We start from the raw sequence: 12,603 nt of genomic DNA on the forward strand, positions 1-12,603 counted from the left end.
AATATACTTAACATTTTAAATTAGCAATATTATATTTACTGAGTTAATATACTTAAGAGGCAAAGAAAATATTTATGTGACCATAATTACTACATTTAAAAAAGTGATGATTTTTTTCTGTTCTGTCAGTTTTAAGTTTATAATCTTTTTTCATAATTTATGATTTGTAATTTTCAATTTCTTTAAATCATAACATTAAGATGACACAGAAACACTAAGTCCCTTTCTGAACAAACTATTTCATATATAATAAGAAAAATAAGTGATTAGCTAGGTAGTCACAGCACTTAGAGCTGGAAATGACTTTTAGAGATTATAGGCTAATTAAGGCCTTATCAGCCACCCATCACCCTTTAAAAAACAATTAATGAACCTGAATTTAAGGCAGCAAAAGGTTAAATGATTTCCCTGGGGGTAAAATAGCAAGTCAGCTGTAAAGGAGGGCAGCCACTTGATTCCTTGACCTCAGGGATATATCACAATCATTTCGCTATAATGCATTTTAATACTTTTCCATTTGGGGCTTCATAGAGACTTTCTGAACACACATGCCTAGGACCGATAGCTTTAAAGTGTTAAGCAGTCTATTTAAAATAAATATCTCTCTCCAATAACCTAGATTTTCCTTACTTGTAAGACATCAAATAAAAAGGAGATTGGTTTGTAGATTTTTCTTTGCTTACTGGGAAAACTTTGCTTAATGAGAACAAGTTAACCCATGGATTTTAGTCTCTTCTTTAGTTATTTAAGGTAATAAATAAAGGTGATGTAAAATAAATCACCATTCTAACGAATTAAGTTGTATTTCACTAAATGAATCTTGTCCTTCTAAAACATGCCGAGCAATCATTTCCACAAAGTTTCATTGCTCTCTCAAGCTGCCCCAAATAAAAACCTCTAAACTTCTCCACACTGACTTTAAAGATCTAAATAAACACATGCTTATTTTCAGCAAACATTGTTGCCATGAACAACTATTACACACAATAAATCTAAATAAAAATCACTGGATGAGATCCTTTTCACACAAAGAAAATATTTATGTTGAATAACAGCATGAAACATTATTATATAAATTAATGTCAAATAAAATTTTATTAAAGACTCCTTACACATTTCATGGACTTCTAATAATTAGTGTTTGCAAATATACAAGGGGTATTGAGGGTGATATAGTCATTCTTTGGGTCTCTGAGGGGGTCACCGAGCGACTCTGGATAAAGAACGGTCAGGCCCTGCCTGGTTGCTTACTTCAGCAACTTCTAGGAACTCCACTTCCTCTGTTTTCTCAAGCTAGCAATAATATCTCTCTGCAAATTCTTCAAAGCCCAGTTGGAATGCCTCTTTCCTCTAAGAAACTTTCTGACCATTTAAGTCTGAATTGATTATTCTTTCTGCAGTGGTGTCTGTTAAACTGAACTGAATCTTGCTAAAACAGACTCCAAAGGGTCCATTTAGATTATGCGGTCCAGTTTCCTCATTCAAGAAATGAAGTGACTTGTCCAATAAACACAGCAGGATGAACTTCTCTCATACAGCAGACACTGGGTTGGTGCTCTTGGAGATCTAGTACCTGATGCAGTGGAGCTCTCAGTTTGGTAGATGAGAAAATTGAATGGTCTGCTTCCCTCGGGTTCAACTACACAGAGGAGCATGATGTTGACATAAATGAAAGCAAAACTGACCAAGACTGCTGGTATACAGAAGGCAGCTAAGATTATTTCTTAAAAGATGAAAGTGAAAGAATTCAGAGTCGTGGCCGCAGTCTTCTTAAATCAAACAATAACTTACTGGCCTGACCATGTGACAGCCTAGAGGTGTGAATCAGTGAGTGTGCTTACCAAGGGAGAAATACATTTAAGACTACTTTGAACTTCTGGCCAAGAGTAAAAGTAGTTTATAATAAGAGAATGTCTTAATCATTGGCAAGAATCACCAAGAATCCCATAATCTTTCTGAAATTTCAAACTGTGATCTTAAAAATGAGTTTACTTTTTATCCATCAGGTAAGACTGCACAGGAAGAACAAACTAATAGGAAGCCCTTCCTAGCTCATCAACCACTCTCAGGCAGGTTCCCCTGATCCTGGCTCCAGTGATACTGGTCTTTCAGTTTCACCAACAGCCTAAGCTCTTTTCCACTTTGGAGCTTTTGCATTTGCTATTCCCTTTCCTGGAGGTTCTCCTCTCTATTCTTTGCCTGGTTGGTTCCTTTTCCTCCATTAGCTGCCACCTGAAATGGCACCTCCTCAGAAGGGCTTTTTGACCAACCTACCTAAATTAGGTCTTCTCTCAGCCCAGATTCTACCCTCACTTATTATTTTATTTTACATATATATATATATATATGTATTTTTTAAATTTAGACAGAGTCTTGGTCTGTCACCCAGGCTGGAGTGCAGTGGCACAATCTTGGCTCACTGCAACCTCCACCTCCCAAGTTCAGGTGATTCTCATGCCTCAGCCTCCCAAGTAGCTGAGATTACAGGCCCCTGCCACCACGCCTGGCTAATTTTTGTATTTTTAATAGAGACGGGGTTTCGCCATGTTGGCCAGGCTGATCTCAAACTCCTGATGTCAAGTGATCTGCCTGCCTCTGCCTCCCAAAATGCTGGGATTACAGGCGTGAGCCACCACGCCTGGCCATATTATTACCTTATTTGCACCCTTTATAACACGTCATAATCTGTAAGTACTTTCTTGCTTATTTGTATATTATGGTAAGAGCCATATATATATTTTTTATTTACCATTATATCACCATGATTTAACCAGCCTGGTGCACAGAAGATACACAACAAGGACTGGTTAAATTAATGAATTCAAAATACTATAAAACTAATTGAAAATTATTTAAGGCCCCTAGGAAAACCTTAAGGTATTTTGAGAAACACATGATTCTATATTATGAAATGTCTGAAAGCAATAAATAATAAATTTCAAATACTGGTTTAATAAAGATTTTCATATTATTCCTTACAAATCTTTGTTTTAGAGCCAGCATTTACTCAGAAGTAAAACTTAACTATTTTAAAAATGCTAATTTATGTCAAAAAGTCTTTATTTCTGACCAGATGTGAAAATACACCTAATTAGTCACTAAATACCTAATATCAACTGTAATAAACATCCAACTGGTTGTGATTTAGTGATAGAAAAGAAAAAGGAAATAATAGTCACACATCTCAGAAACAAAGAAAAAACAGCTTTTGTTATGTCACAAACAGAATAAACACAAAAACAAATAATTCAAAGAATGGCAGTTTTCTAAGAAATGCTCCAGTTTTGGAAGACAGAAAAAAAAAAAAAAAAGAATGAAAATAGGAGTAATGCAAACAATCTTGCTGTAACATAAAATTATCACAAAAAATTGGATTAGTAACATACCAGAAAATCTGAATAGACCCTCTGCTAGAAGCATTATGAAAAGTAAATAAATGGATATAGTGCATCATCCTCAAAGAGTCACTATACTTGGTTTTTAGATTCCTTATTGCTCAGAAAGAAAAAGATTACAATGGCATTAAGGAACATTTTCTAAAATTGCCACCTGACTGGCAGCAGGCTTAGATCCATCCACTGCTTTTCAATTTTGATATGACATTTTACCAATGTTATTTATTTGATATTGACAAAAATGTTGTACATATAGTGAGATTTCTTGGAATTAAATGAGTAAAAATTTAAGTACCTATATACAATTTGAAATTTGAAATTCAGACTTTTTATAATTTAAAAAGACAAAATTTAATATAACCCCAAACAAGAACCAAATCAGAACTGGCCAAGCATTGTACATTGTACATTATATTTTTATAGTGTGTTTCTGTGTACAAGAATGACTATGAAATTAAATTGTCTTATTTCTAGAAATTTTCTTCTATAAACAGTAACAGTTAATGCTAAAAGGACTGCTTGCAAAGTTACTCGAAATATTTTTTCCCGAATATTCTAGTCTTCAAAACAAACGGTAGCTGTCAAATTCTTACTGCATAATCTAAAATGGTAATCCATGTACTGTATTTCATTTGTAATAAGTCTTTATGATAAGGTTAACACTTCAACACACAACACAAATAAGAGAACACCAAAAAATGAAAATTACTTTGCTTATGTTTCTGTATTAGAATTTTATTTGCTAAAGGGTAAAAACAGATTTGCAAAATTCACAGTTAACTTAAAACAATAGTTTTAAACCTTTTTTCCTAGCCCTTACTGCCTTCAGGAAGGAAAGAACATCTGGTTATTTAAGGAACACAATATGTTCACATTTTCTATGACTTTTATTTCTAATTGGGTTTTAAAATTTTTTTTGCATGTGAACAACTAGCTAGAACAATGTTTTTTAATCACTTCATATTTTTCAGATTGTCCTCCTTCTATCCCTCTAACTTCATTTTGCGGATTGTTTTTGGAAATCTGCTCAGTAGTTCTAATATGATAAAGACAAGAAAATGAGAATTAGGGCTGTGGTCTGAAGAGCGAAGTATAGAAGTTGTATTTACCATGTGCAGAGTATAGGATGCTAAAAACAGATATTTGATAACCAGTCTTCATAAGGCATACATTTTTAAAAACTTCAACTAGTTCCTGGGCCACTTACATATATGGCAGTTTCATTTATTACAGATGAGGAATTTGTATGAGAAATATGTAAGTAGAAGTCCAATATTTTTAAAACTAATAAAGTCACAGTTCCTGCATGGAAAGGTGGTCTGAAGATGGGTCGTTGCTGGTCTGCCACTAAAAAGCTGTGTGACCTTGAATAAGTCTCTAAGCTTCATCTTTATTCTCACTTTTTCATCTATGAAAGGAGAAGTTGGATAAGACTGTCTAGGTTCTTTGCAGTTCTAAAACTCTGACAGCCTAAGGGAATTAAATTAACTAGATTCTTTGCTATGTCTTCTGTATTCCATAATATATGATGGTAGTAACAGGATTTTAAATAATTCTGATATATAGCAAATTAAGGAACTAGATGCTCTTTACGTTCAAGTTGTATAATTAATTCACTATCTTGATAAAAATGGCAGCTGAAAAATACACCATTGGCTATGGCTTTTGTGGAATGTTCCAGAAATATGCTAGATGACGTCCAACTAGATTAGAGTCAGTGTGGTGAACTGGAATGAGGCATGGCATTTGAATCAGAAATCAATTCTATCACTATTTCCTTTATACCAAGATATGCAGGACACAAAGCTGAGTGCTAAAAAATGAGCAGGATCCAGTCCTAAGGCGTAGTAACTGACAAAACACACATGCATATAGATAAAATACGCAGTGCCGTGGGTACTCAAAAGGGAGGACATGTCCTATCTGAACCTGAAAATTGTTTCATGGGGAATGTAGAACAGATGCCAGGAATCCGAGGAGGGAATGAATAGACAGAACAGTCATGATGCCACTCTAGCTGGCTTGGGAGCTTATAAGCTTTTTGACCTTGGGAAAGTCACATAAACTTAACCTCTCCCTACTGAAAAAAGTGAGGAAAGATAACCTGCTCTGCCTACTTCATAGGGTTGTTGATTAAAGTCAGAGTGCTTGGAAAACTATGAAGGAGTATGATCCTATTATTATAGTTTTTAGGCCTACTTTTTTCAGTCTATTCAAATAAGAAATCTTTCCACAGTAAAGGCTATCTCTGACATAAAACAATTAGAACTTTATGTCTCAAGCTATACTTGCAGAATGTATTCTCAACTAAGCAATTTAGGGATGACGGTAGGACAAAGTGCTTTTCTGAAGGTTGACAATGAACCTACTAAGGCTCAGAGTTCCTTGTTTATTTTTATTTTACTGAACTGTTAGCAGCATTCAACACTATAGTCATATGAAACTAGGAAATGGGAAAATATGCTTTCATGTCTCAAATCTCATCTTTCTACTAGTTAATTTCATTGAGAATTGTGTGTTTAAATACTTACTCTGATCTATGTGACTCAGGAATGATTACAGTATTGTGAGTGTTTCACTGTTGCTATTAATAGAAAACATTTAAAGCACTATGATGTGTGAATTTTCAGAGGCTATAGGCAGGGGTACTAGTACCATCTTTCCCTCTTTTTTCCTCCCTTAGCATAAATGGCCTCTTTTATGACTTTATAATTGACAATTAACAACACTGAAAACTCTGTCCACTTGTGGATTTCTATAATATAGATAAATTTACTGTTTTTCTCACTTTACTTTTGCAGCACTGGGTTGGACCTTGTTAGTTCATTGTAATGGCGGCAGGAAGCAGATGAACCCTAAGTAGACAGGGATGGGTTCCCGGTGAAACCTGACCTTCAAGTCAAAGACAGTTTAAAGCCTAGCTACAAGTCCCGGGGTAAATCCATGGACTGGTTTGAAAACCTGTCTTCCTGTTTTGCGTGCTTTTCTCTGATTGAACCCGACCCTTCACATATTTTACATACACCTACCCTTTCCTAATTGGTTTTTTACACTGTTGTGCCCACCTCTAAGTGGTGCCTTTGTTTGAGCCTTTTTTTGCATACTCACAAACCAATCAGCACACACTTCCTATTCTGAGCCCATAAAAGCCCTGGACCTAGCCACATGGAGAGAAACCACCCAACGTTGGGTAGAGGACCACCCTTGCATCCCCTCTCCAGTGAAAGCTGTTTTACCATCAATAAATATTTTCTCCACCCTCCTCACCCTTCAATTGTCAGCATGATCTTGCTCTTGGATGCAGGACCAGAACTCAGGATCCACTGAACACGGGTACACCAAAGGCTGCAACAACTGTGGTCCTCTGCCCTCTGCTGGCAAAGGGTAGTGACTCCATGTGATGGGAAGCAGCAGCAAGCCTGAACCAGCCCTGGAGCCATGAGCCAGAGTGAGGCAAGGGGCTGACAGAGCTGTTAACACGCTGCTGTCCACTGGGCTGCAGACAGTAGGACTAAAAGAGCTAATCAGCATGCTGTAACATCCCCTCTGGGGCTTCAGGGTTGTGGGCACTGCTGCCTGGACACCACTGTGTTCATGATGCCAGTCTACCGCCGGAGTGGTTTGTAACACACCTGGTCCAGCTGCAAGCCCCGCATGGAGCCCAAGTCTGTGCTGGCACTCAGAACAGCTGGCTGGACCCTGCACTCACTTGCTCACGTACCGCCTCCCATTGGCAGCTGAGCACACACTCACAGCAGCCACAGGATCTGGGCTGGTGTGCAAACCAGGCATGGTCCAGTGGGCCGAGTGGATGGGGTGCCTCCTACGGCAGGCCCAGGGCTGAGTGAGGCTCTGGGTGGGAACGTCGCTGGCTGTGGAGGTCCCCAGCTGGCAGACTGACTGAGAGAGATCCTGCATCAATTCAAAGTCAGTTCTTGACCATCCTGGCCAACACAGTGAAACCCCATCTCTACTAAAAATACAAAAATTAGCTGAATGTGATGGTGGACACCTATAGTCCCAGCTACTCAGAAGGTTGAGGAAGGAGAATCGCTTGAACCTGGGAGGCAGAGCTTGCAGTGAGCCAAGATCGTGCCACTGCACTCCAGCCTGGGCGACAGAGCGAGACTCCGTCTCAAAAAAAAAAAAAAAAAAAAAAAAGAAAAAGTCAATTCTTCAAAGACAAAGGATGTTCTGCTTAAGCAGGTCATCAGAGACAATTTAATTCAACCTCCAAATATTACAAAAGAGAAGCCCAAGGCTCAGCAAGCATGATTTTTCCAAAATAATGAAGATGTTGGTAGCAGAAACAAGGTTTGACCCAAGGTCCCAATTCCTAACCCAGGTTCCTTGCAGAACACTACACTGCCACAGACCCATATTAACATGTGTGTCAAGTGACTTTAGTTACTACTTAAAATCTGTAAAATGATGTTAATGGGTCAGCCATGTATACACTTAACTATATCTACCACTTTGCTGGGTTAGCCATCTGAAAGCCCCTTTTTAAAGGCTACACAGCTTTCTTTACTTTTCCCATAGATATCGTCATTCCGTGAACTTATTCTACTGAGCCTTTTAAACATGACTCCCTCATCATGCCCAATTTTTTATGTCTCAGGAATATCAGTTTAAGGTCATTGTACTGATCATGTTTTTACTTGATAAGACTCTGAATGTGAAGGTGGGGAATTCCCTTTTTTAGATACCCTATTATTTTTTTCTCTTAAACCTTAAAGAATCTATATTTTAATGCTTGTAGAATTTGCTTCATTATATGTACACAACTTTATTGAGATAGAAAGTACTCCATTAAAATCATACTAATATGAAAGGGCATTTAGCTTCCTCTAACAAACACTGATGAACTTAGAATAAACAATTCTGAAGCTGGATGAGTGAGTGATTCACAGAAATATCAACCACATATAGCTAGGGAAAAATTACCAAGATCGATAGGTTTTGAAAACATATTCATTTCTTCCTTCAATTAAAACAAACAAATCATGCAAGTAGAAAATTCAAATTGCTATTTTAGCAATGTTTTCCACTCTGTATGATTCTAAAAATTCCTAACGCTAAGCTGATAGAATTCTCCATAAGTTTGTAGATCAAAACTCATATCTCATTGACCGGTAACCTCATTCTTTAATCTTATTTTACAGATATTTTGTCATCTTGTGGGGTTTTTTTTGGGGGGTAGGGAGTATATAGTCACACAACTTACAAATACATATGTACATAAAATATAAATATGGAACTTTCAATTTTCATAGTCAGATTCGTAAGCCTTACCAGAAAAAAGTATGCTTCCTTATGCATCAGAGAAATAATGGATTATATTTCTGATGCTTAATGAAACTGCTTTGTGTAAGAAAAATGATATGAAAGTTCATAAATTTACAGAACAGATATAGGCATAAGGAAGTAAATTCTTTTAAATCAATCAAAGAATAAAGGATATACTAAAAGGTTGAAGTCAACAACCAAGGAAAGGACAGAAATCCTTTAGATTCTAAATTTACATTAAACTTGGAGGCCCCAGTTGATCAGACAGAGCTTTGGCAATGGAACCCACAGACAGACTGACTGACTCAGAGACAGTTAGACAACTGCCAACATGACTGTTGGGAGGGTTGCCAAAGAGCCAAAGGCTGGGATTACCATCCAATGCCTGGCATTCTGATATTCGTGTTTGAAGCTTTCTCTCTTATACTTCTTCCAATATTTTTGTTTGGCTCAAAAGTAGTAAGGATTCACAGATTTTTTTAGATCATTAAATGTTCTTATTTTCAAGAAATATAACATTAGTTGTAAAAGAGCACACTTTTTCTCTGAAGTGTAAAGAAAATTTTGGTGAATTGCTTTACGCTCAAATAGAGAATTCAGTGTTAAAAGTCTGTTTAAATCTTTATTACTCTTAACCCCTCAAATAAGAAATATTAATACATATCATAATATAAAATAATTTAGTGTTTCATTGTATCCACTTATGGAACTGGTCCTTTATATAAAGCTACTTTCTTGATCTTCATATGGCCCCCAAGGTTCTACTTGGATAAGTAAACCCCTGTGTGGGGTACCAATGACAATATAGTTTGGCTATAAGGAGTGGTAGTTCCTCAACTATTTCCTTGACTTGTGAGGAAGGGAAAAGCATAGAACAGCCTTCTGTGGGAAAAGAGACATGTGTTCCAGTTTCTTATGGCAAGGTCCACTTAATTTGCCTGCTGAGTTGCTGGCCAATGAGGTATGTGAGTTTTGGCCTACAACTTTAGGCAAATGCTACCATTAGGCAATTCATCAACTATTAGGCAAACTCCACATTCGGAATTCTTAGACTCTACACAGAGAAGTCTATTTTTCACCCAACTTAAAATTATGTATATCCTACTAGGGAAGCTTACCTTTGGGTCTCTAAGGAACAGAGCCTTAAGAATCAGTGAGTGTACATCCCCGATGAATGGGTAATGCATCAGAAGGCCGAGACAGGTCTGGTAGTTACTAGAGATCACTAAATAAGAGGAAAAAATAATTCAGATGCAATACTATTTAAGATACTCTGCATTGCTGAGAATATAAAAACTAACAACCCAGAGTCAATGAAAGCAAACCAATAACTCAACTGATTTGATAAAAGGAAGTAGAAAGAAGGGATCTTTACCAAATTGCCTTTGAAGGAACACATTGTATTGTTAACTGCAATCTAACGTATTAGCACTTATCCTCAGGGGGTGTTGGAAAGAAGAACTTCATATACAGATATGTGTACATCTGCAACATAAATTCTCAGAACCATGCATATTTATTGCCATTTACATGGCTGTGCTTAAATGTCTCCTGTTTTTCTACTTAGAAATTAGTAATAAAAGTCGTATGAATGAAAAAGAACCAGTTTGAGATTTCCATGAAACAATATTTACCTTGATTATTATATATTATAACTTGTTACATTTTTTTCTTTTGTATGGGTAAATATTATATAATTCAAAACTAAAGAAAGTAGAATTTCTACTAATTATTTGTTTTTCTAAAGGTAACAAGAGATTTAGGGAGAGAATATCTAAGCAGCATTTCTTGGAGGAAAAGTGTCAAAATTGTCATAGGTTAAGTCTAAATGTGTTCTGCAGCCTGTCATTTAATTTTTTTTCAAATCAGCCTAATTATGGGTGTAACTATGAAACACATCTTTTCAGGCAGGTGTATGTAAACTACTTTACTTCTTGGCAATCTTATCTGCCACTGCTGTCACAGTCAGGCCCATTAACAATGCTTGCTTTGTGAACCACACTGACTGCCTCCACAGCACTGATTGTGAAGAAACTTTACAGTTTTAACTTCTGTGGTTGCAACTGAAGCCTTTTCATTAATCAGTTACTTGAAAAATGTTCCATAAGAAAACAACTGTGATTTAATAGAAACAACATCAACAACTAGAAGTTATAATTAGAAATATCTTTGATTTTTAGATTATTTTTTCTTCTGCTGTTGGAATACTATTTCTTGCTATAACTTTCTACTGCTTCCCCTCCTATGAGCACTATGGGGAAAGGAGACAGGACTGGGCAAAATGAATAATTATAATCTATGTAAGGAACCACTTTATCATCTTCATTTCCATTGCTGCTATGACAGCTTGTAATTTCATACATCTGCTTTCATTTGTAAAGCACTCTCTTATCCTACCCTTTCTGTATCTGTTCAGACTCTTATTTGTTCATTTTTTCATATTCACCTTCAGTTACCTGCTGTCCTTTTTTTCTCTAGAAATTCAAAAAGCTAAGATACTGAGAATAGCATAATGGTTTTATGTACAGATTTCTTTGAGATCTAGCAAGTAATTAAGACTTAATCAATTCACCTTATAACTCAAAAAGTAATTATACATTAGTAATTGACCAAGAAAGAATTCTTACATATTTTGTAAAGAGGCAGGAAAGTTTTGTGGAAAAGTTTTTGATCTCATGACACAGAGATGTAGGTTTGAATCCGGGGCTTTATTTGAACCTTTCATCAAGTTGCCTTAAGATTAAATGATATAATCTATAAGACTGATTTATAGCAGCTGTTTAAAACCAGTTCAGGTAACCTCTGTGAGCTTAAGTTTAGTCACTTAGAAAACAACTTTTTGATTGAAAAAATTTATTTGACTGCTTCATTCAACCCAATAATTATTTGCTGAGTACCTCATTCACGACAGGCCCTATGCTAGGGGAGCACGTAGAGATAAACAAAACTGAGTCCTTACTCTGGAGAAAATTACAGCACAGAAGGGCAGATGTGTAATACCAAGCAGCTATTACTACTAACACGACTAAGCTAACAGTGAATTATTAAAGCTTTCTGTAGCCAGGCCACATGCTAAGAACTTTACCTACATTATCTCAATTAATTTTTATGACATTCTTATAGAGGGACAATTCTTATCTTTGTTTTACAGATGCAAATATTGATACTTGGAGAAGTTAAATCACTTGCACAAGTTACCAGTGATTCCCTAGAAGGGCAAGATTGGAAACCCAAAAGTCTAGCTGCAGAGTCTGTACTCTATTACAAGACATTTGTTTTGAAAGGCCATTGTTTCGAAAATCAAGAGACATCATGGATGCATACTATAAAGTATTACTACTATTCTAGTGAAGCAGTTTTAACTATACTAGAAGATCAGCATAACCCAATCTCCAGAAAAGCTTGATTGATTGATTAATCATTTATTTATTTATTTACTATGTTTTTTTAAGAGACAGGGTCTTGCTCTGTCACCCAGGCTACAGTGCAGTGGCATGATCACAGCTCACTGCAGTCTCAAACTCCTGGGCTCATGCAATCCTCCTGCCCCAAGCTAGGATGGACTACAGAAGCATACTGCCATGCCTGGCTAGTTTTTAAGTTTTTTGAAGAGACAAGCTCTTGCTATGTTGTCAGACTGGTCTTGAACTCCTATAGAACAGACTGATTTAGATATAAATATATAGATAGAGACTAGAGCAATAATCCTGTTATTATAAGTTGTTAAAACTTTTCAGGCTATCAGAAGCTATAAAATATATAAAGGAAGCCAAATAATGTATTAAAATTCTACTTGAGGAACAAATGAAGAAGCTAACATTCTTTTATCTTTCTATTCATCCATCCAATCACTGCATGCAATGAACATTTCCTGAGCATCTACTAAATGCCAGATATCCAGAGGCTATGCCACTGGCAC

At 36.3% G+C, this 12,603-nt stretch overlaps 1 protein-coding gene across 3 annotated transcripts in view; it reads right to left on the reverse strand.

Moving 5' to 3' along the window:
- TBC1D5 (TBC1 domain family member 5) overlaps positions 1 to 12,603 on the reverse strand; it is a 564,034-nt gene that overhangs the window by 131,248 nt on the left and 420,183 nt on the right. For all 3 annotated transcript variants that reach the window (XM_025377827.1, XM_025377829.1, XM_025377828.1), the window contains one exon: positions 9,803 to 9,909. In XM_025377827.1, coding sequence (XP_025233612.1) covers positions 9,803 to 9,909 — 107 coding nt within the window. The remainder of the gene's footprint in view (positions 1 to 9,802; positions 9,910 to 12,603) is intronic.

This window comes from Theropithecus gelada, chromosome 2, assembly GCF_003255815.1.
Source record: "Theropithecus gelada isolate Dixy chromosome 2, Tgel_1.0, whole genome shotgun sequence".
In the NCBI taxonomy this organism is placed as follows: Eukaryota; Metazoa; Chordata; class Mammalia; order Primates; family Cercopithecidae; genus Theropithecus; species Theropithecus gelada.